Source organism: Oenanthe melanoleuca, chromosome Z, assembly GCF_029582105.1.
Source record: "Oenanthe melanoleuca isolate GR-GAL-2019-014 chromosome Z, OMel1.0, whole genome shotgun sequence".
Classification (NCBI taxonomy): Eukaryota; Metazoa; Chordata; class Aves; order Passeriformes; family Muscicapidae; genus Oenanthe; species Oenanthe melanoleuca.
In genome coordinates, this window is record NC_079362.1 from 67,745,137 (window position 1) to 67,769,181 (window position 24,045).

At 46.5% G+C, this 24,045-nt stretch overlaps 1 protein-coding gene across 1 annotated transcript; it reads left to right on the forward strand.

Moving 5' to 3' along the window:
* Positions 1–1,431: 1,431 nt before the first annotated feature.
* Positions 1,432–23,999, forward strand: VCP (valosin containing protein). Its single transcript, XM_056514316.1, has 17 exons — positions 1,432–1,672; positions 6,576–6,687; positions 7,047–7,219; positions 9,000–9,142; positions 12,145–12,275; positions 13,952–14,083; positions 14,501–14,603; positions 16,326–16,459; positions 16,716–16,851; positions 17,692–17,804; positions 18,431–18,595; positions 18,703–18,825; positions 19,878–20,090; positions 21,373–21,681; positions 22,529–22,684; positions 22,998–23,152; positions 23,542–23,999. Exons 1-17 carry the CDS (start codon positions 1,656–1,658, stop codon positions 23,645–23,647), a joined length of 2,421 nt encoding a protein of 806 aa, XP_056370291.1. The 5' UTR covers positions 1,432–1,655; the 3' UTR covers positions 23,648–23,999.
* Positions 24,000–24,045: the final 46 nt, after the last annotated feature.

The following is a 24,045-nucleotide window of genomic DNA, read 5'->3' on the forward strand; positions in this document are numbered from 1 at the left end:
TGCCTTCATCCTCTGTGCCCTGCAAATGGTGGGGCTGGCTCTGCCCTCGGGCCCCTGGGAGCTGGTCATCTCTCCTATTTGTGCTTTGTGTAATGGCTTTTTGCTCAGCGAGTGTGGTTTGGAGCCCAGAGAAGGGATTTTGTCTGAAGCACGCAGCTCTGAGGTCTGAATTTCACAAGGCTGCACCAGCCAGAGACAGCAGTAGGGTCCAGACCCACAGCCGTGTGTCCCCTGTGTCCCTGAGGTCTGTGACAATGCTATAGCTCCAGGCCCCTCACCCTCAGGGGTGAAGGAGCACATGTCCCTGCCCAGTGTCTGGTGGAGCTTTTTTTGGATAAGGACCCTGACCCCATTACCTGAGCCTTTGGCACACCTTGCTTCCCACAAGGGGGAAAGGGTGCTTGGGAGCTGCAAGGAGGAGTGAGTAGAGAGGATAGGGCATGACAGAACTCTGGAGAAGTGCAAGGTAGGAGCTGCTGCAGCCTCCTCTGAACGCTGGAGGGACAGAGAGGCGCTTTGGGTGGGCTTTGTTCTGCAATTCCTTCAGAAAAGCACCTTTGCGTGTCCTGGGCTGCATCCAGAGCCCCGTGGGCAGCAGGGCAGGGAGGGGATTCTGCCCCTCTGCTCTGCTCTGTGAGACCCACCTGGAGCACTGCAGCCAGAGCTGGGGTCCCTGCACAGGAGGGACAGGGACCTGCTGGAGCCAGCACAGAGGAGACACAAAGGTGATCAGAGGGATGGAGGATCTCTGCTGTGAGGAAAGGCTGAGAGAGCTGGAATTGTTCAACCTGGAAAAGACTCCACAATTTCCAAGCCTTCAAGGGGCTCCACTAGCTCTGGAGAGGGACTTTAGACTATAACATAAAGTGACTGGAAGAGCGGTAACTGTTTTAAACTAATAGAGGGCAGGGTTAGATGCAGTATTAGGAAGAAATTGTTCCCTGTGAGGGTGCTGAGGCCGTGCACACACTGCCCAGAGAAGCTGCGGCTGTCCCTGGATCCCGGGGAGCGTTCGAGGCCAGGCTGGATGTGGCTCCAAGCAGCGCGGCGCGGCGGGCAGTGCCTTGGCCGGAGTAGGGGCGGGACCGGACCCTCCCCACGGGCGCGGCCATTCCCTCACCACGAGCACCAACGAGGCGGCTCCGAGTGGCGGGAAGAGCCGCGCGTGCGCACCACGCCCCTTCTGATTGGCCCTGCCCTCGGACGCTGCCCAATCAGCAGCCACTGTGGAGGCGGGACTTCCTTCCCGCATGGTCCCGTCGGTGTCCCTTCGCCATTGGCCGCGCTGGAGCTGTCGCTCGAAGACAGAGCCGCACTGCGATTGGCTGCAGGAAGTGGCGCCTGGCTGGTGACGATTGGCTAGGGAACACGATGGGGCGGGGCTTAGGAGGAGCTCCCCGTCTTTTTTTTTCGGCCTTTCCCATTGGCCGAGGCGGCGGCTGGCCAGAATTTCCGATTGGCCGTCGCACGCTGTTGCTAGGCAGGCGAGGCGGCGTGGGCGGGGCTTCCCTCGCCGATGAGTCGGCGCTGAGGCTGAGCCAGCGCGGACGCCCCAAGCTCTCCGCCCGCCGCCCGCGACCCCCGCGACTCTCCGGAGCCCCCGCTCGCCCCGAGGAGCCGCCGTCCGCCGCCCCTCGCCCCTTCCCCGCAGCGCCATGGCCTCGGGATCCGAGTAAGTGCGGGCCCCCGCCGCCTCACCGCGGCCTAGGCCCCGCCGCGGCCTGGGCCCGGTCCGGCCCGCCCGCTTCACCCGGGGCGGCCCGCGAGCCCCCGGCGGGCGAAGGAGGCGCCGGAACGGGAATGAGCCGCTTCCCGCCGTCCGCCCCGCCGCGGCCGGGCCTCGCCGGGAAGTGTCGAGTCATGGCGGGGGGGCGAGGCCGGGCCGGGCCTCCCGCCGTGCCGCCGCCGGGCCTAGGGCCGCCCGCCCGCCGGGCCCTGAGCTGCGGAGGGCTTTGTTTTCTAGGCCCGTCCCGGGCTCCTCCTGCTCGCAGCGGCCCTGGGGCCGGGGCTGGCGAGTGACTCGGCGCTGGCCGAGGCAGACATGTTGTGCCGGGCATGGCCGAGGCCATCGGCGGTGTTTCCGTCTCGGGTGTCTTGCCTCACTCTTCTTGGCTCTACTCAGTTACAGGCTGAGGATCATCTTTCCTGCTCCTCAGGAATGAGTAACAGTCTTTGCACGCAGCCCACGTGCATTTTGAGCGGAGTAAAATAGAATCCAAAGATACATTTTCACAATCCAAGAATACTTGAAGTGACTTTTTGACTTCACTAGAGGCACTTTTGGTCGCTTTTTTGTGCCTTTTGGTGTTCTTTGAGTATATTTTTCTTATCTTTTGTAACTCCTAGAATCCAAACCTGCTTGCTCCTGCCGGGTCAATTCCAGCGAGGTGTGCCAGGCATTCCTGTCTGCCGTGGAAGTGACATTCCCAGACTCTGCTTGTTCTGCTGGGCGAGGTTAACAGTGTTTTTTAAATGTCTGCTGAAGTAGAAATTAGTAAACTTCTCACCCACGCCAGAACCACAAAAGTTAGTTTGCAGCTGGAACGTGGTTACGTTTTAGATGCCATTTTTTGTCACAGCTGCTGGCAGCCATCTTGCTGAACAGAGCCTCAGCATGGCAAGTAGCATTACAAAAGCTAAGGGTGTGTGGTACCCTCTCCCAGCCTGTCTGAAATAGTGTTGAAAACTTGACTTCTACACAATGGGTCTAAACTCCCCCCATGGTAGTCTTGTTTCAGTATCTGCAGTCACCACATATCTCAGACACCTAACTTGAGGATAAAAACATTTAATGACTTTTTTTTTCTTTAATATCTACCTGTAAAATGCAATTCAGTCTGTAAATCAGATATTCAGATTGGTAAGAAATTGCTCACGGGTTTTATCTGGGAAGTGATTTCACAAGGATGATGGTAAAAATGTCACAGCAGTGTGCAAAAGTTATGGCTGATTTCACTTTCATTTCTGCAGCTGAATCATTCTGGGAAGTGACTTTTTGCTTAATTTAGGACCAACTTGAAGGAACAGTTTGTTTTCTTACTTTAATTGGGACTTTAGAGGTTGGTTATCATTTTCAGAAGGATCACTAATTGGTAATTACTTTCTGCTCTGGCTCTTCACACCCTCCCCTGTGATGCCCCTGGGCGTTATCAGTTGCTGAATGAGGGGAGCTCTGACACAGAGAGAAACCACTGGTAGTGTAATTAAGTCCATGAAGCTGTGATGGGGAAGATTTAGGTTGGATATCAGGAGAAGGTTAATCCTGAAGGTGGTCGGTCACTGGAACAGGCTCCCCAGGAAAGTGGTCAGAGCACTGGCAGAGTTCAGGAAGCGTTTGGGCAATGGTCTCAGGCACATGGTGTGATTCTTGGGGCTCTCCTATGCAGGGCCAGAAGCTAATAATCCTGATGGATCCTTCCAGCTCAGGATATTCTGTGATTCTGTAAGCTGTAGAAAGTCCCCCTGGTTCTCCCATGTGTGAGATGAGGCTGTTGAACTGCTTTATGGAGTGAGAAAAGGAGGCTGAGAGTACCTGTTATGGTTGGCCTTTAGGGCTAGTACATATTTGCTTCAGTTTTATAGATGTCTTGCACTTTATGTGCAAGCTTGTCCATTGCTGTGCTGGTGGTTGTCTTCTCACTTCTGGCTTCTGTCCAAGGGCAGCTCAATACAGACCTTGAATTTCCTTTTAATTCCCAAACCGCTCTAAAGCTACATTTTGTGTTCAGTTTCTCTCTTTGTTAAGCCAAGGAAAGAAAGGGGTGAGAGGGAAAGTGTGTGAGGGAGCTGACACACGGGGTGCGTCAGGGAGGTGAGTTGGAGGGTTTCCACCAGGCTATCTCTGACGAGAAGCTCATCAAGGAGCCTTAAAATTTACCTGTGTTACCCTTCTGTCCCTGTGCTTTCCTGAAGTTTCCCAGTAGAAGTGGGAAGGTTGGCAGGAGAGAGTCCCAGCCCATGCCCTAGGCTTTCCTGCTTGGTATTTTCTGTTCATGCTCTCCTTCCCACAGATGTTTGGGTTTGTCTGAGCATGGTTGAGCGCACAGATATCTTTTGCCCTGTTATTTCAGCTGCAGCATGAGGAACCCCTGGAGAGATGCAATGAGGGCGAATGGTGATGATAACAATATTGTAAATTGCCGCTGGAAAATGGGTAGTGTTTGTCTGTCTAAACCCTACCCTTGTCTGCAGGAGAAACATCATTTCCCTGCCTAGCTGACATGTAATTTTGTAGCACCTTGGTTTTTTCCTCTGTGGAGCTGTGAGGTCAGAGCACTGAAGCTGACTGTGCGCACTAAGCTCCCTGGACACTCTTTCTTGGACACTTTTATTCCATTTTTAATGCCTCCAGTCCTTTTTTGATTGCTCTAAGTGTATCTGATACTGATCCAGCCCTCAGTTCTGAGGCAGCTGTAGGTTCAGTTCTTGCATACTAAAACTTTTTTGTCTTATTTAGCAGAACCAAGTAGATTCTAGCTGTGTTCCTCACTACTGTATGTCAGGAGCTATCCAAACTTTCTATCCCATTTTTTCAGCTTTTGCTTTGTGTGCAGTGTTGTTTGAAAAGCTCCTCCCACTTGTTATCTAGTTCATTTACAATTTGTTTTTGATCTGGTGCTGCAAGCTGTTTTTTAGGCTGTAATAGCAGTCCCTGCATTCCAAGGGACAGATGCTTAGTTTCAACAACAGTTCAAGTAGCCAAGGTCTGATAGTGGTTTCTTATGAAAAGGCCTTGGGATTCACATCTTTGTGCAGCGGAGGAATTGCAGTCACACTCTGAATCACTCAAATAATGCGTATTGTGTCTCCTTGGTGTCCCTTAGCTGGAATCTTGAAATCTGTTTGCCGGGTTAGTTTCCAGTGGCCAGGAGGTAATGAGGAGGCAAAGTCCTTGCAAATAGATTGTTGGTTTTATGCGCTGTTTTACCATAATCTGCCCTGATAATGTATTTTTTCAGTTTTCTTACTGCTCTCTCAGTTTTCTTGTAAATCACAGACTTTTTAGGACTCACAACAAGACGACATTTTTAGATTGATTGTGGAATTCATGAGTATTCCAGTACATCTCCAGCAGCCTTTGTTGTGTTCTTCTTTTGCTCAGACAGTAGATCTGCAATGTCTTATCTCTTGCACTCTTTAATAAAGAGAGGAAAAAAGATAACCTTCAATAGTACTGGCAATCCAGGAAAGAACATCTTGTACAACTTGTTTTGTTCACTTAAAACTTGTTCACTTTGTTCGCTTTTGTTCATTTGTTTTGTTCACTTGCCTGTTCTTTGCAACATATTTCCTGTGCTACCAGTGTTTAAGGGAAGCTTGAAAAATCTTTTGAAAGCAAACTGGCTACTCTCATGGGCTTGCTTGGTGTTGTTTCCCCTTTTGCATGTCAGAGAAGGGAGCCAACACTGCATAGCCGTCTTGGAAAAGCCTCTGTCTTGAGGTAGGGAGGGACCTGGTTAACATCACACCATAGGTATGTCACCCCTCTCTGATGGACTCTTAAAAATGCGGTGAACATGCCAAATGCTGCCATTTCTATTCAAGGTTTAGTTTCTTCTCGTCATTCATCTCTAAGAGGGTGAGATGGAGCCAAAGTTATGACTGCTGCCATTGTTCCCAAAGCTCCCTATGCTTTGCCAGTGCTTGCTGCTTGCTTAGGTCAAGGGAAGACTTTAGTTTTCTTTATTTTCTTTCAGAATCAAGTCAGACTATGCAAGCTTTTCTCTGCTGATCTTGAATATTGACACAGCCACATACTTGGAGAAAGTAGTCAGCCCACTGGGGGAAGCTACAACACTCCACCACTGTTGTGTGTGGCTAATGTACAGCTTCCAAGAACTCCTCAAGAATAAGCTGGTTCCAATTCATATTCTGTCATAGAGTGAATTATTTGCTGTATTAGATTTTGAAAGAGAATAGTTAACCTGCCCTCTTTCCATTTCCTTGATGTTTTACTTGCTCCATCTTGTAAAGGCAAATGAATTATCTCTTGTATTTCTTGCGGTGTTGTAGGCCAGACCTTCAGTGACTTTTGGGAAGACATAATAGAAAAGAGCTACAAAAACCCCAATACAAAATAATTTCCTATGAGCACTTCAATATTTCTACAGCTTGCTAGGTTTAATAAACAGGCCTCAACAGGCTAAACTCTTAACAACTCTTCCTGTCAGGGTTGCTGCAGCATTGTCCTTTAATGCCCCTATTTATCTGGGATTTGACACCAAATAGACTTCAACTTTTGTTTTGTTGGCAGCAGTTACATGTGATTTCAGATGAGTCTGACTAATTCATTGAGGCAAAACATCTTACAGTCAGCAACATCTCACTGGCCACTTCTTTTCATAGACAGGTTCCTAGCTGTGTCCACTAGAAGCTCATAGTTACATTTACTGACAGGAGGAAACGTCCTCCCTTGGTGTCCTGCAAACTGGCCCCTGGGAAGTAATGTTCTCAGTGCTACAAGCAAGTACAGTTTATAAAGACAACAAAGAAACTTGTAGAAAGTGGACATGAAAACGGGGGTGGCTGGACAGTGCCAGTATCACACAGGCTCATCAGCTGTGCTTTCTCCCCAGCTCTAAGGCCGATGACTTATCGACTGCTATTCTGAAGCAGAAGAACAGGCCCAATCGGTTAATTGTTGATGAAGCCATCAATGAAGACAACAGTGTTGTGTCTCTGTCCCAGGTGCGTCATGTGTAGAGGCAAAGCATTTCATCTGGTAATTTGCAAGCTGTTGCTGTCTATTAACTTGAAGTGTAACTTTGCAATATAAGTACCAGTGTTTGTCTAACAGCTAGAGCTGTTACCGCTCTTGTTTCCTGACACTCCTCCTTGATAAAATGTTTTTTGAGCCTCAGTTTGTAGGATTCAGTTACGCTTGTGCCCTTCCTTTGGTATCAGGCTTAGCTCTATACAACTGTAGTAAGAGTCTCTGTTCTCTTGATTTAGTATATAACTTCCAACGTGTAATTTCGGAAGTCAAATAACTCTCCTTCAAATGCTTGTTTTTTCAAAAGCTTGTTCTTACACTTTTCTGTTTACAGGCAAAGATGGATGAACTGCAGCTGTTCAGAGGAGACACTGTCTTGCTGAAAGGAAAGAAGAGGAGAGAAGCAGTCTGCATTGTTCTGTCAGATGATACCTGCTCAGATGAGAAGATTCGCATGAATAGAGTTGTTCGCAACAACCTGAGAGTTCGCCTGGGTGATGTGATCAGGTGAGGACACAGTGTTACCTGTGGAAGACATTAGCAGTGTCATATATTATCTTATAGTATCTGAGCTGCCCTGTTGCAAAAACAAGTTAAAACCTGTTAGAAATGAACGCTAGAAAAAAGTGGAACAGCCAAACAGCAAGATTAAAAATCCCTCAAGGATGTTTATATTCCAGTCTTTGTTGTAAAAATAGTTTTTAAATTAGGAGTGCTTAAAAAATGTTGCAGGCATTTTGTTGTGCATCATTTAGAGTAAGTAGAATCATAAAATGATTTGACTTGGAAGAGATCTTAAAAGCAGTAGTAAAACTTGGAAATATGGATCTCTGCTTACAGGAGACAGGTCCCATTTTGTGATGAGAGAGGGTAGAATGAAAGCACATGAGCATTTCGTGAACATAAAAATTGTAGTTTACAGGTTTAAATAAGGGAGGGCTAACAGCTTCTTCTCTTCCTGAGTATTATCTGAGAAAATGGGAACCTGGATCTGACACCAGACTTTCTGAAGTGGTGTCTGAAATGCAAAACGTACTTTGTACAAACTTAGGAGATGGGAAAAATGAAGCTGTTCCACCCATCTCTCTACCACTAAAAATACAAGTTTTAGACACTGATGTAATTCAGAATGGTGCTTTGTGTCTTTGGATTTAAAATAGAGGTGAATTCTTACTTGAACCTGGTATGAGATTCCTGTTGGAGTCTCTTCTAGCATGACAGCCCCATGCTCTCATCATCTCTGTTAGCATTATGTCTGTGGTGGTTCTCAGCTTCCCAAATGTGTTACCAATTGTCTTGACTCATTGTGAGGTCAGGGAATTTTAACATACTTGCCCGCAAAGTTTCTCTTGCCAGTCTTTAACTGCTTATAGTGTTAGTGTGTCCTGGTTTCTGCCAGAGTCCAGATTCATGTGCTAATCGCTTCCTCTTTGTGGTCTGTCAGATATTTTCCTTCTGGGACAGTCTCTCTCTTCTTTTGCCCTTTTGCTATGTCCTCTCTGTAAATGCATGTGGTAAAAAAATCAGTTAGGAGTCTCTAACAGAAGTCACATATGAAAAACTGCGTGCTCAGCTTCAGTTCCATGGCTTTTCTTAGCCGGTGAAGCCAGTTTTTGCTACAGCTGGATACTCTGAGCCATTGCTACAGTAGACTGTTGTGCTACACTGCAAAATAATAACAGTAGCACATATTTAAAAAGAGGAAAGTACTTTCAGCCTTCAACCTAGTCAGCAGCCCTCACAAAGTGGGACTGACAAACGTGGCTGTTAAGGTGTTTTTACTCCCAGTTGGTACTGAGAGAGCTTTTGCTTGGAATCAGGTGTGTCAGCAATAGGGAGTCTGAGCACTGTACTAAGAGTATGGAAGAAGGAGCTTCCCCAGCTTACTTTTCCTTGCAGCTGTCTCTGCAGTACCTTGTTGAAATAAAAGCTACCTCATGACTCTCGCAGGTCTATAGGCTACATTAGACACGTGTAAATGTGGTGAGGGGGTCTGCAGAAAAGCAGAAGGGTAGGAGAAAACTGTTAAACTCTCCAGTGGTCATGGGCAGGACTGAAAGGAGTGAAGGCAAGTGTGTGCTGTGAAGACTGGTTCTTGGTTGGATGATTTTTGCCTTGTCAGCATTGGAATATTCCTGTGCAAGTAGGAAGTCTCACCAGGGCTTTTGATGGTCTTTGGATGTTCTTTCCTGGGAAGGGACATGTTTCTTCTTGTCCAGGTGTAGCACTGGGGTGCAAGTCCAGCATGATGTGGCTAACTGGAGTTTTCTTTTTTTTTTTTTTGCAGCATCCAGCCTTGCCCAGATGTGAAATATGGCAAACGTATCCACGTGCTGCCAATTGATGACACGGTAGAAGGGATCACGGGGAATCTCTTTGAGGTCTATCTCAAGCCTTACTTCTTGGAAGCTTACAGACCTATCAGGAAAGGTAATAATGCCTGTCCTTGAAGTCCTCACATCTGCAAGTGTGAGTTAGTCCTGAGACCAGATACAGAGAGCTTCTAGAAACTTGCACAGATCTCCATCAGGCATTAGACCAGCATCTGTAGGGAGAGATTTTGCTAGTGGTGATCTAAATTTTCCACAATCTTCAGAAGCAGCGATGGCTGCTACTGGCTGGTAGAGCAGTTTGGTAGTTCTCCTTCATTTTTTATTAAGCTGTGGGGGACAGGGCAACATCAGAAAGGCTCAGGTGGAATTTGGGAGAAAATCTTATTAAACTGAGTTGCTACCGTGTAGTGTAATTGGTTAGTTTGCTTGCATATTAATCAATTGGTTGGGTGTATGTTGTGCTTATCCAGTTTCATGAGAGGCCATCCTTCATAAAGTTGTAATTAAAGGGGATTCAGGTTCAGATCCCCAGATCTGGAGTGGTGGAGTTGGCTGCTCTCAGGTGCTGAAGTGGTGGTGTGCATATAGCTGCCATAGAAGTGATCATATGAGCGTTATGTAACAATTAACATCATGAAATTTGGTTAATTTCCTACTCTTACCTAAAATCAAATCACTTTGACCTGTACACTGTACTTCTCCATCCTCCCACATCACCCACAACGTGCACCCAGGTCCTTGAGGAAAACCAAAACCTTGTGTGGAAAAGCAGAGCCATGCATGGGTTTGTCTTTGGCTGAGGCAGCAGTGACCCAGACTGTTTATCCCAGCATATTTTTTATTGCACTACAGGAGCTTTGTCTCCTTCTGCAGTATGTAAAAGTGTTGGTTGGAGAGGGCCAGTCACCAGGTAGCTTTTGCTAAATGTGTGTCGCAAAGTTTGCTGATCCCACCAGCCTTTTCTCTCCATGTGGTCATGAGCAGTCCATTGCATCATTTGATTTTCCAGGGGCTGGTGCATGATACAGGATGCAATACACCCCCTCAAAACTATCCTTTGCCTATTGCTGGGATTGGATGTTTTGTCATCAGATCCAAAGACCATTTTTTCCTCTTAGAGTACAGAATAATATGGGCCAGATCCCAGCACACTGATGTGTGTCACTCTGGAACTACATGCATGACAGCATACCTTTACTAGTTTTTTCAGGATTCTGCACTTGGTCAGGAGTGAAATTCCAAAACGTTTTAGGTAGTCACCGGCCTGGACACTTAACCCTCTGGGTAATGTTCTTAAATACATTTACTTTAAACAAGACCAGAATCACATTCAGCAATGTGCTGTTTCACAGCACCAAGTTTGCCAGAATTCCATAATTTGGACAATACCCTTAGGCACATGGTGTTGTTCTTTGGGCTGTCCTGTGCCGGACCAGGAGTTGGACTCGGTGATCCTCATGGGTCCATTACAACTCAGGAAATTCTGTGATAAGAGCCAGGCTGGCTTCAGCTATGAAAGGATATTAAAAATCTTTAAAATGCTCAAATGCTACTGTAACCAGCCTAGCGTAAGATATCGGGAGGGAGATGTAGGAAGGTGCAATTACCAGTAGTTCCCAGTGGATGGCTCCCAAAGTGCAGAGCTGATGGCAGTGCTCAGTTCACTCCTCGGATTCGTCTCAGGACCAATGATTCCATTGCATCATAAGCCACTACTGCAAAGAGAAACACAGAGAACCTTAGCCCAGGCAGCAAGGACAATAAACCTCACCACAGGGGACACCTACACTGAGTAGAGTGTTAAAAAACACACCCTGAACAAACATGAATAAACACCATCACCAGCTGCTATTATATACTGAATATAACAAATTTGGTTTAATGTGCTCTGCTCAGATCTGTTGTTATGCCAACCCTTTGTCCCCATGCCGGTTTCCAAAAAGGACTGTTGTCCTTTGATCCCAGCATGTGACTAAATAGCAAACAGCTACTCATTCCCCACTCAGCTGTGGGATGGGGAGCAGATCAGGAAAAAGGAAAGACTTGTGAGTTAAGAACATCTTAGAAATTGAAACAAAGTAAAATATAATAACAGTATCAATAATAGTAATGGAAAAGACAGGAGATGAAACCCAAAAAAAAAGCGTTGCACAACACCTGAGACAGTTGGTCACCACATACTGAATGATGCCCAGCCTGTGCCTCATCAGTGTGTCATGTCTCCCAGTGAAATCCCCACAGTTTATACACTGGCCATGATGTTCTGTGGGATGGAATATACCTTTGGCTAGTTTGGATCAGCTCTCCTGGCCATTCTCCCTCCTGGTTTCTTGCACACCTGCTCACTGGCAGAGCATGGGAGACTGAAGACTTTGAGTTAGGGTAAGTACTGCTGAGCAGCAGCAGAAACATCAGTGTGCTATCAACATTATTGTCATACTGAATCCAAATCACTGCACTGAAACAACTACGAGGGAGAAAATAAACTCTATCCCAGCTGAAACCAAGAATATATACCAGCTGGCATCCTGACTAAATTCACTTCTTCAGAGTAATTTAAGGAATAATTGGGAGGGTGAGTAGAAAACCAAATGCACTTTTGGGGTTGTGGTCCTAACACTTCTGCTGTACCATTGATGAAAGTACACTGTAGACACAAGTCTGTCACCCAGGAAACACAGTGCAGTGTTATATATTATTCTGCTTCTGGAGACAAACAGTTATAACTAGTAGCAACTAGTTACAGTAAATTCAAAATGAATTTTTATTAAGTTAGGACTTTTTGCCTGTTCTAGAAATGTTAAGTTGAAATTGAATTGGGGAAAAAAGTGATTTCTTGCCTTTTTGTTATTTTTTTGGGGCAGGGTATTCTTTTCTATTGTTTGCTGGTTTTTACTGGATGACATTTGAGAACTGAAACAGTGCTCAGGCTGTCGCAGTGGATGCAGCTCTTGAGTTTAACATGCAAAGCAGAGTTATAAATGCCACAGTGTCTGCCTGTGTGACCTACTTCCTAAACACTGGGACTGCTCATCATACAGGGGTTGATGTTATGCAGATTTGGGTTGCAACAGGCCACTGACATGTGGGATTTTACAGGTGACATCTTCTTGGTGCGCGGAGGGATGCGTGCAGTGGAGTTCAAAGTGGTGGAGACAGACCCAAGCCCGTACTGCATAGTGGCTCCAGACACAGTGATCCATTGTGAGGGAGAGCCGATCAAACGGGAGGTGAGCAGAATCCTGCCAAGTCATTCTCCTGCTGGACCTCTGTCCAAAGCCTGTTTCTGGGACAGAGATTGAGGGCAGCAGAGTTTGCAATTCCTCTTTTGACATTTTGTCTACTGAATGCAATAGTCAGAAACACTTCAGGAGATGAGCTGCTGCTGAAGGTAGTCAGAGAAAGGTATCCAGTATCCTCCTCTTAGGCCGAAAGCACCAGGGGGTAGATTTGCTGATGAGATGCCATGCTTTGGCAGCAACTGTTTTGCATCTGCTTCCAAATATCTTAGTGTGCTTGAATGCAATTTTTTATTCCAGAGTTCCTTTGATTCATAGCAGGGAGAGCTTACAATGGTGCTGAATTTCATGCCATGTGAAGAGAAAGTAATGGCACTTTTCTCAAAAGAAATTTAGAGTCCCCAGATGGTTTGTATATAAAAAAAAAAAAAGAGAGAGTTCCCCAGTGTTTAGCCTTGAGTGTTGCAACCTTGTGGCTGCCTGAGGGACTTGTCTGACAGGTCTTGGTGACCTTACTGTACAGAGTAGGAAATCTCAGGGAAATGAGCTAAGGTGGGTGTATACTTCATAGAATAAGTACCTTTTTCTGCTGCAAATAATGTGAGTACTGTTTTGTTGTTAGCTGCCTTCTGAAAAACACCTCTGTGACCCTTGTGAGACTGCACCTGGGCACTTCATTAATCACACTTGGCCTCTTCAGGCCACAGCAGAGATAGACAGGAGTAAGTTCAGCCTAGGCCACCAAAATTATGAGGAGCTGGAGGCCAAGAATGAAGGAGGAGGGACTGCAATCATGGGATGATGCAGCCTGGAGAAGGGAAGACAAAAGGACAGGCCAACTGGCAATTGCCTGATGGGAAGGGATAGAAGACCGGCTTTTCTGAGAGCTGTGCCCAGGGACATCACTGGATGCACCAGCATAAGCTAGATCAAAGGAAATTCCTAATAGGTTCTTGGAAAAATGTTTCCCTCAATCCTGGAGCAGAGACCAGAGAGGACAGAAATCTCCAAAACTGAGATATTCAGTGCTTGTTAAGTCCAGTCCCTGAGTGACCTGCTTGAAGGAGGCGAGACTTGAACTTATCCCCTGTAAGATTACAGGCTATGTTATTATTTGAGTGTGGCCTAAACAACTGAGGCCAGTAAAAGTGTGCACAGCTGAATGAGTGGATACTGTGAAGAAAGAGTTGGTTACAACTGATCTTATCCATATATCTGGACTTCAACATTCTGTGCTAAATTGGAATCAGTCTCAAAAGGTAACACTGTACCTGAGTAACTGGCAGATAGAATATGCCAAATAGTTATGCAGCATTTACTCTAAGGAATAAGTCTATTTTATACTGACATTGTCTCTTGTTACTTCCATTAGCCCCATCAGAGTCACAGAGCTTGTTTTGTGCTGGAGTTTGTAGGGAACCTGGCAGCAGAGGCTGTTATTCCAGAGGGTGGGTTTCAGTGAAGTCTGTATACTTGCAGGCAATTCTCTTTGGATGTCTGGCAAGACAGAGCTAGGAAACAATTATAGAAGACATCAGGAAGACTTGAAAGGGAGACTCAAGACAGACAAGAAGTGTCTTAAAAGCCATATTCCTGACTTCTGGAGGCTAGGAGAGTTGTTGCACTATTGTTTTCACTCAGATGTTTGATGTATTTCCTCCTGGTAGGATGAAGAGGAGTCGCTGAATGAAGTGGGCTATGATGACATTGGTGGCTGCCGGAAGCAGCTGGCTCAAATCAAAGAGATGGTGGAACTTCCCCTCCGACACCCTGCTCTCTTCAAGGCCATAGGGGTGAAGGTACGTCCCCACGTGCTGGTGGATAAGTGGGCTTGCCCTGGGACATGTCTCTCCACGACAGAGATTTAGGAAGTGTTGGAGAGGAGAGTAAATAATTTGTGGTGTGAGTTTTTGGTGGGGTTTTTTTTGGTTTTTTTTTTTAATGCTAGTGTTTGTAAGGTACTTGCTTATGGGTTCTGGACACAGACTGAAACTCTGTCAGCTTGTAAAACAGAGTGATGCTTTGAATCAGCACTGCCAGTTACTGGCAAGGTTTCTGTTGTGTGTTGTGTGAAGTAGTAAAGGGTGTTGATAGCAGTGCTGACATGGCAGCTGTTGCATGAGTTTACATCGCAGTTTCAGACTGGCATTATCAAATGCTTACGAATTCACTGTGAAGCTGCTTAAGTAGTCTAAGTCGCTTGCCTTTGTCCTCAGCCTCCACGTGGGATCCTGCTGTATGGTCCTCCTGGCACTGGTAAAACACTGATAGCCCGAGCAGTGGCCAACGAAACCGGGGCTTTCTTCTTCCTGATCAACGGTAGGTTTTGCGGCCGCTTTGGCCCCAGGTCTACTGTGTGCTCACTTGTCCATCTTATGGTAAGAATGGTAAAGCCATATTTTCTTCCTGTCATCCTTCCTTACCTCTTTCAAGCATGCCTCTGGGGACACTTGGAAGCCCTTTGTGTGCACGTGTCAGTAGTGGCACTTCCCTGAAGCTTGACTGTGTTGTAGCAGAGTGCTTGGAAGATTGTGCTGAGATGCAGGGATTCAGCATCTGTCTTTGTCTGTCTATCCATTTGTGTTGGTGAAGGCAGAACTGGCAGGGCTTCTGGCTTTGTTCCCACCATATTCCATTCAGAAAAGAAGCTGCTGCTGTGGATTCCTCTTTCCCCTCAAGTAAAGCACAAAGACCTCTTCTGTTTCACATTACATTATTTGGAAGGAACTTCCCTCAAAACTATAATGAGATCCTTTGGACTTAGCTACAAGTGACAGAACTCCTATTGATAACTCTCATTGGTAGCAGCTGAGGTGATTACTAGTAGGGACCTAGTAGGGACCAGATTCTGAATTTTCCACACTGCTTTTCTGTTCCATTTTAATCGGTGCTGGAATAACAGAACATTTTTACGCAAAGAATGCAGCTTTTCTTCTCAGATTTCAATCATGGGACAGTGATAGCGAAGAACAGTATAACACAGCACAGCAGTGACCAGCAGTAGAATTAGGGACTTGCTTTTATCTCAAAATAGTGGATGTAAATGGGCTGATTTTAGCCATGTGTCACCCCATCATATCCTTCCTCAATTGTGTGGAAGCTGTCACTCAATGCTAATGCACCAGCCGTTTCTTTAGATGCTTGTACATCTATTGCATAATAAAAATAACACTGTCAGAGTTAACATTCGCTGCCTGCTAGCCCCAGTCTGGAGCTGCAGGCAGTGCTATAGACAGAGCTGGTAAGAACTGGTGAGTTACCTGTAATGAAATACTCAGAGCACCTGCCCACACCTGTGTCTCTGCAGCTGGCAGCTTTCTATGCCTGAGAGTCAGGTTTATTTTTCTTGTATCCTTTAGAAGCATATTTTCTCTTCATTACCACTGCCATGAGCATGATAGCAAAATCTGTAAAAACAGAGTGTCTAAACCTGCACTAGTGTTCAGCAGTTGCAGATGTCAGGGGAATGCTGCCCATCCATTTGGGGTCAGTGTGTTTACATGCTTTTATTTTGTATTTAACCTTTGAGAGTAGATGGAGGTTGTGGTTTTGTTTGTGGTTGGTGGTTTTGACTTTTTTAAAACTAATTTATAGGATCCTACAGAGGTAATTGTATACCTGTGTAATGTAAGCTAAAGATGGCTTCATAGAGCTTTTTCCTTCCCTATCCTAATAATTCATCACCTTATAATTTGATTGCTTCTCTTGCAAGCTAGGACTGGCATTAACTGTATGTGGTGGCACATTACAGAGAAGCTCACCAAGTGTGAAATAGGGTAAGGAAAGAGGCAGCTAAAGGTAGTTCATTGACTAGTGCTGCGTTCTCTTAGAGTAAACTGGAAACACCAAAATAATGATAGAAACTAATTCTGCATGCTGGTCTTGCCTTTCAGCTGCAGATTTAGTGAACTTGATTGATAGTGTTCGCTTTGGCTTGAAATATAGCTTGTCCCATGTGGATGTTGTACTAAAAAATTTCAGCTGCATGTTTTTGGGGCTAGCTGCCGCTCTTCTGAGTGGCACACCGTTGCTGTTTTTTAGGTCCTGAGATCATGAGCAAGCTGGCTGGTGAGTCTGAGAGCAACCTGAGGAAAGCCTTTGAAGAAGCAGAGAAGAATGCTCCTGCCATTATCTTCATTGATGAACTGGATGCCATTGCTCCTAAGAGAGAGAAGGTAAAGAGAGCCTTTAGGAAGCAAAGTAGTATGTCCTTTTCTTTTGGTAGCAGCTGGCATGAGTCTCTGCATTTCACTACAGAGTAAAGCAGCATTTCTTTAACCACTGAATTCAGTTGGGCATGAAAATGGTCAGATACAGTTCATAACATTTGTTACCATCTTGTTGCTGTTGTATCTGCTGGCTCAGAAGCAGTGCTGGCTGCCGTGCTTCTTGTAGGGCTGCTGGTCTCAGCTCTGCTTTCTGTCCCCACAGACACACGGGGAGGTGGAACGTCGCATTGTGTCTCAGCTGCTGACCCTCATGGACGGGCTGAAGCAGAGGGCACATGTGATCGTGATGGCAGCCACCAACAGACCCAACAGCATCGACCCAGCGCTGCGGCGATTCGGTAACCGCCCCTGTCCTCTCTTCCCCGTGTGTCACACACTTTGTGGCAGGCCATGCTTCAGGGGCCCCAGAACGATGGAGCAGAAAGTCATGATGAGCATGTGGTACAGAAAATACTGACTTGTCTCCAGCTCCTTGCTAGAAATTCTTTTCCAGGCTTGCAGCCTTTGATATAATTTTCTGTGCCATGTTAGATGAGAATATGTAGAAATAAAATAATACTTTGAAGTGGGAAAAGTGTGCTGGCCTCTATTCGGTGAAGCTATTTCAGGACACACTTAAGGAGGAAATGCCTAAGGGGATGTTCATGCATTAGATTGCAAAAGGCTGTGAATTACCTGATTTGGGTTTCATTTATTAATGAACAGCTGTGGCTGGAGGAAAAATAGAGGTGTGAATATTGCAGTGATGCCCTGTTTTCCTCATGTGTTTGACCACTTGGGTAATGCTGTGAAAGTTCTAAAAAGTTAAATCTCTCAGTATTTTTTTACCTGTGACAAGGACACAAAGGTAGAAGTAAACAAAGTCTCATGGTATGTTGGCTCTGTGAAGCCTATTTTCCCAAAAATGCAGCTCAGAAAAAGTTAATAAATGAGCAATCATCTGTGCTGTATAATCACAAGGTCTTACTGTTAGTTTCACTTTCCCTAAGTGCCTAATGCCTTTCCTCCTTCTCTGATCTATCTCTTCTACTGTGCTGATAGATGCTGCAGGCAAATGTAAAACTCTCATTTTCTGATATTTTGTGGAAAACATCACTTTGTTCAGTCCAAGGAAGTTAGCATCTGCAGCTCCTGCGGTGTTCAGAATCAACAGCTCAAGGTGTGCTTGTACTCTCCAGGTCGTTTTGACAGAGAGGTTGATATTGGTATTCCCGATGCCACCGGGCGCCTGGAGATCCTGCAGATCCACACAAAAAATATGAAACTGGCTGATGATGTGGATCTGGAACAGGTGAGTAGTGTTCCATTAGGTAGAGCTTGTCTCATTCCCAGTGCTCTATTTCGTAGTGGAAGAATTGTTAAAGCTTGATTGTACAAGTGCAGTGGCTCAATTAGGACAGCATGGAACTGCATGAATATGTGATCTCTGGGATTCCTTCTGACCACTTTACCAGTAACCTCCAGAGGACCGAAAGTCCTTACTCACTAGTTAGGAATGGCATGGCTAAGTGAAACAAATGTGTATATTCCAATCTGGAAGTGCCTTGCCACTGTCGTCATGGGTTCGTATGCTGTGTCATTGCCTTTAAAAGTACTGCAGCCCTGAAAAAGCTCACACACAGCTGGGTGGGCATTGTGGTGTTGCTGCACCTATAAGCTGGATGGTTCCTGTCATTTCTGTCCTGAATGAAAAACTGCAGTCCTCAGGGTTACCTTTCTGCACACCATCTGAATTCCAAATGGAGATTGGATCTCTAATAGGCGGTAGAAGGCAGAGTGTCTTTGCCTGAGTGTTAGCACTTGTCTTGAATGTACAGCAAAGCCCTGGTGTTGCTCTCCTCCCTTCCCAGTGAGGGACCAGAGCATGTGTTGCCCTTGCTTCTATCTTGTGAGTCATTGTCAGTGCTCTGCTTTCAGGTGGCAAACGAGACCCATGGCCATGTTGGTGCTGACTTGGCTGCTCTTTGCTCAGAAGCTGCTCTTCAGGCTATCAGAAAGAAGATGGATCTCATAGACCTAGAAGATGAAACCATTGATGCTGAAGTGATGAACTCTCTGGCTGTGACTATGGATGACTTCAGGGTAATGCAGGAGTGCTCCTCGTTCTTCGGAGTGCAATTAATTGCTTCTCTGAAGCAAAAGAATGTAATATGTTAGAATTCATATAATATCATTTCTTCTAACAACAGTGGGCTCTGAGCCAGAGTAACCCTTCTGCTCTTCGGGAGACTGTGGTGGAGGTGCCGCAAGTTACCTGGGAAGATATTGGTGGCCTAGAAGATGTAAAGAGAGAACTCCAGGAGCTTGTACAGGTGAGGCTATACAACAGACTATTTGCTTAGCCAGCTTAAAAAACAAAAAAATCCAGAATATCTTCAGTTTCCTGTTTGTGCTGCAGAGTAATGCAGAGGCTTTATGGTATCTCCTTGTAATAGACTGTAAATACCATGCTGTTCCATCTTAGTGAACCTGGGGAGGAAGGTGCTGAAAAACAGCATCAGGTATTCCTGAGCTGAGTCTGCAGTGACATTTTATGTGGGTGTTGTGCAGCATGCAGTTCTGCCTCTTAAGTGGAGACCAGCAGTGGGACCACTGCTGAGAATCATCCTACATGACAGCTTTATCTGCCAGGCAGTGGATGCAGGTACTCATACAGAGAGTTCCTGAAGGGCTCCCCATCAGCCTTAGCACAGGGACAGGTGAGAAGTAATTGTGAAGCCCTCTACAAAGGGAAAGAACAGGACAAAATGTTAAAAATGGTCTGTGGAAGCTCCAGGTGTCTGCACTAGCATGGTTTGGGTTTGATACAATCCAGCTTTCAGCTGGCACTGTAGAAACATCCTGTGTGTTAATAAAAGCATCTAAATTTTTCTAATTTTCTGATGTTAAAATCATCACCTGTCTTGTATATGACCTCGTAGCTGAGGATAAAGGCTCACATCAGACATCTTGCTGTCTCTGGAGAGCACAGCAAATAGGTTAGGTAATGAGCTGTTCCCTTTTGCTTCTGCAGGGCAGAGTGAAGCTGAGGTTAAGTGCGCTGGAAAGTACTGAACTGGTACTTGGGAAAGTACTGAACTGTACTTAGTTCCTAGAGATAAATTGGTGATTTTAGGCACCTTTCCAAGCCAGTGTCCACTTAAAAACTGGAATGGCACCTGGCAGGATCTTGTGTTTAATCCACCAGAAATTTCAGGTAGTGCTTCTGGTAGAACCAAAACTGACTTAGAAATATGTCCCTTCCCATTGAAGAGGAGTTCGATTGGAGATGTTTTGCGGATCCCTTCCCACCCAAACCATTCTGTACTTCCAAGGTGGCCTGTTGTAGCTCATCATGAGAGGTTTTTGTTTTGTCTTCTTTCAGTATCCAGTGGAGCACCCAGACAAGTTCCTCAAATTTGGCATGACCCCATCAAAAGGGGTTCTGTTCTATGGGCCACCTGGTTGTGGTAAGACACTGCTGGCCAAAGCCATTGCCAACGAGTGCCAGGCAAACTTCATTTCCATCAAGGGGCCAGAATTGCTCACCATGTGGTTTGGTGAGTCTGAAGCCAACGTGCGCGAGATCTTTGACAAGGTAAGAGTTTCTCCCATTCCCTGTGCTATCCTTGTGCTGAGATATCCCCAGAAATTTGTCTCCACTGCATCTGTCTTACTGGTTCTTATTTATGTCTTCTGTGTTTTCCCCACTTGCACTGAGAGCAGGAGCTCTTTCCTGGTGTTGGAATTAATCCTCTTCAGCAACATAGCTGTTGAAACTCTTTTCTCTGACTGCAGTTGGCATCTGTCAGTAGAGGGTGATAAATTCCCAGTGTCTTTGGCAGAGGCTATGGTTAGGAGGGCACCTGTATGCTCCACACCCTTGGAAACTTTGATTAACACCTCATTAACTGTCATCATCTACAGATTTTCAGAATATCCTGTGGGTTCTTGTCCTGCAATATAGACAGTTTTGAAAGAAGCTCGCTCTTGCTCAGTTGTCCTATAATGTCATTTCCTGTCCCAAAAGGTGTCTGCATGGATTATCCTGTGAATCCTTGCTCTTGTGGTCGGGTTCTATTAGAAAAAAGGTTGGCAGGAGAGTGAAGAAAAATTTAGGTGGGAGGGAACCTCAGAGATTGTCTAGTTCAGCTGTTTGTCTAGAGCAGGGAAGTAACTTTGAAATTTCATCAGCTCAGTGCATTGGGTTCCGGACATGTGTGAAAGGTAGAGAATCCCTGACCTCTCTGGGCCTATGTGCTGCTATGTGCTCTCATTATGAACAATTTTTTTTTCCTTATTTCTCACTGGGGTTTTCTCAGCTGCTCACAGCTATATCTCCAGGTCAGGAGGTTCACCCTTCAAGGTGGGGGCTGGAGAGGTGTGCATGAATCAGGGCTGCAGCAGGCAGCTCCTTGTGACTGTGGTCTTTCCTCCTTTCACTGCACACTGTAAAGAAAGATCCAGCTCCCCAAAACTATGCATTAGGTAGCTGAAAACAGCAGTTGGATCCCTCCCATCCGCTGGGTGTATCTCACCTGCTCGAGTGCCTGAATAACCAGTTGACATCTTCAGGTCTTGCAGGAAGAGGTCTAGTCCAGCAAAATTACTCTGTCTTTCACCCTAGGCATTGGAGTTACTACTTTTCTGACTGGTTCACAATGTCCCACTTAAGGGAAATCAAATTTGTTGTTCAGGAGAGTTTAATGGAGGGGTTGTGTGGGAAGGGTCTGCTCTTGAGCAGTTGTTCCAAGCTTTCCTTGTGAAGAGCTTCAGGTACTCCTGAGCTGTATTAATGGTAAGGAAGGCTTAGTGTGAAGTCAGCATGCTCCTTGTTGGGAAGTATTAGCATGGAATAATGGAACCCATGCTTTTTGCAGGCTCGCCAAGCAGCCCCGTGTGTGCTCTTCTTTGATGAGCTGGACTCCATCGCCAAGGCCCGAGGCGGGAACATCGGTGATGGCGGCGGCGCTGCAGATCGCGTCATCAACCAGATCCTGACCGAGATGGACGGCATGTCCACCAAGAAAAACGTCTTCATCATCGGTGCCACCAACAGGCCAGACATCATTGACCCAGCCATCCTGCGCCCCGGCCGCCTGGATCAGCTCATCTACATCCCCCTGCCCGACGAGAAGTCCCGGGTTGCAATCCTTAAGGCCAATCTGAGGAAATCACCAGTTGCAAAGGTAGGATCTGCAGCCTGACTACTTCTGGCTTGGGTTTGCTGTGTTCTCCTCGTGTTCCTCACAGGCTGTGGACAGCACAGAGGTCTGGAGGTTCATCTGTATAATAGAATGGGAGAGGAAGCTGGAGCTCTGAGGTTAGGTGTCAGTAAAGCTGGAAATTGGTCTGCAGGTGCAGCAGCTCTTCGTCACGTAATCAGGTTCTGCTCATGTTGCAGGATCAGAAAAGCATATTTTGTTGAGGTGGAAAAGATTCTTGTATTCTGGGGGAAAAAAGCATAGAGCACACAGGTGGGAAATACAAATTGAGAGGAGCCGTTACAGTGAGTTATTGCTGTACCCTGTCATAGGTAAGAGTTGTGTCCCTTGCCTGGAAAGGGGCAATAATGCAACTGTAAGTTAATCAAAGAAAAACAGACATGAAGTGAGAGTCCAAACTTTTTTATGCCAAGCTTGCCTAGTTAGTTTCAAAGAAGGTTGCAGTAATACCCTCTCAACTGAGGGGGAAGAGAGGAGGAGGTCGGCTGTATTGGTCTGCTTGTGCCCTGTCTCTATTTCCAGTCTGATGGTGTTTTGCTTGACTCCTCGTGCTGAGACCTGAGCAAGTCATATCCTAAATCTGTAAGTGCAGAGGCATCCACTTCATGGATTCTTGGTGGGTGTGAGGAGACAGCCTGCTTTTGTGTGTGGTTATCTTTTCCTGAAAACAAGAATCTTAACAGCTGATCTTTCTGTAATTGGCCATAGTTAAAGCAACACTTGATACCCTGGGATCTAGAGATACCTCTCTCTCACTTGAGGACGTGAGGTGTAAAGGAAAGGCCTCTCTTCCTTTTTTATTTTTCTCTAGGATGTTGACCTGGATTTCTTGGCTAAGATGACTAATGGCTTCTCAGGGGCTGACCTGACAGAAATTTGCCAGCGTGCCTGCAAACTGGCCATCCGCGAATCCATCGAGAGTGAGATCAGGCGAGAGCGTGAGAGGCAGACCAACCCTTCTGCCATGGTGAGTGGGACACAGAGCTCTCCCTACCCACGTGTGAGGTGTGATGTGTTCCTCTGTCATCGTCGGGGATGAGTGGGCTCTTGTGCAGAGCATGGAGCTGGAGCACTTTGTTCTCATCTCGTGGGAGGTTGAGGACACTCCTGGGTGATGCCTCATGGTCAGCATTGCTCAGGAGGTGCCTGCTGCAGCCCTGACTCATGCACACCTCTCCAGCCCCCGCCTTGGAGGGTGTTGGGAGCCTCCTGACCTGGGAGGGAAAGCTGTGAGCAGCTGTTGGGCACACAGCTCACCTGATCCCTCTGTCCTGCTACAGGAGGTGGAGGAGGATGATCCGGTTCCCGAGATCCGCAGGGATCACTTTGAGGAGGCCATGCGCTTTGCTCGCCGCTCTGTCAGTGACAACGACATCAGGAAATACGAGATGTTTGCACAGACCCTACAGCAGAGCCGTGGCTTTGGCAGCTTCAGGTACCTGTGGGGTGTGAGGGGTGGGCAGTGTGCTCAGCCAGCCTCTGAGCACAGCACTGGGGCAGCTTTCTTGATGAATTCTGGGCAACAAACCTTTTCTGCACTGCACATTCCTGTTCAACTTGGTGCACAGAGCACCACTACACAGTGTGGCAGGTGTAGGCTGTGCTGCAGGTTGGTTGTAGCTGCTCTGTTGGTGCTGCTGAAGTCCCTTTTTTCCTTTAACTCGGGTGACAGCCAGCAGCCATGAGCCCTTTGACCTTCCCTAAGGCTTATCCCATTCCTTCTTGCCTATCCTTGTCACTGGGGGTTTGTATGGAGGGAGGGGATGGTGCTGAGTTGTGAGGAGGCTTTTTAACATCTCTCCTGTCCTGCATTGCTGCATGCAGGTTCCCATCAGGCAACCAGGGTGGTGCTGGTCCGAGCCAAGGCACAGGAGGTGGCAGCGGGGGCAACGTGTACAGCGAAGACAATGACGACGATCTCTACGGTTAACTCGCTGTCCTCGGTGGACCAAACTCCACATCAGGCCATGTTGTACAGGGAAAAATCCAATGTTCAGTGGACTCTTGGCTTCTTCATTCCTCAGTCAGAACAGTGTAGCTGCACATCAGACTTTGTACAGGGAATGTTTTCTGCAAACACAAATCCAGAGCGGTGTTCAGTTGGGAGGCAGACAGTGAATTAACAAGGAGGGGAACTGACTTAATTTCTGAGAAATTTCTGTTCTAGTTTACGTGGCAGAATCAGCAGCTTTAGCAAGGGTACAACGCTAGCCTGTATTAAAAAAAAATAAAGCCCCACAAAAAATAATAAAAAAAATTAATAAAAATCCCACAAAACCCTAGCAAGGTCCTGGCAGTTCCTTTGTGTGGTGCTGGCACTGTCTAAAC

What these genes read in the sequence shown, in the direction of transcription:
- VCP (XM_056514316.1), top strand. An exon ending in GTGTTGTGTCTCTGTCCCAG is followed by an intron (nt 6,688 to 7,046) that starts GTGCGTCATGTG and finishes TTCTGTTTACAG; the next exon opens with GCAAAGATGGATGAACTGCA. An exon ending in CGCCTGGGTGATGTGATCAG is followed by an intron (nt 7,220 to 8,999) that starts GTGAGGACACAG and finishes TTTTTTTTGCAG; the next exon opens with CATCCAGCCTTGCCCAGATG.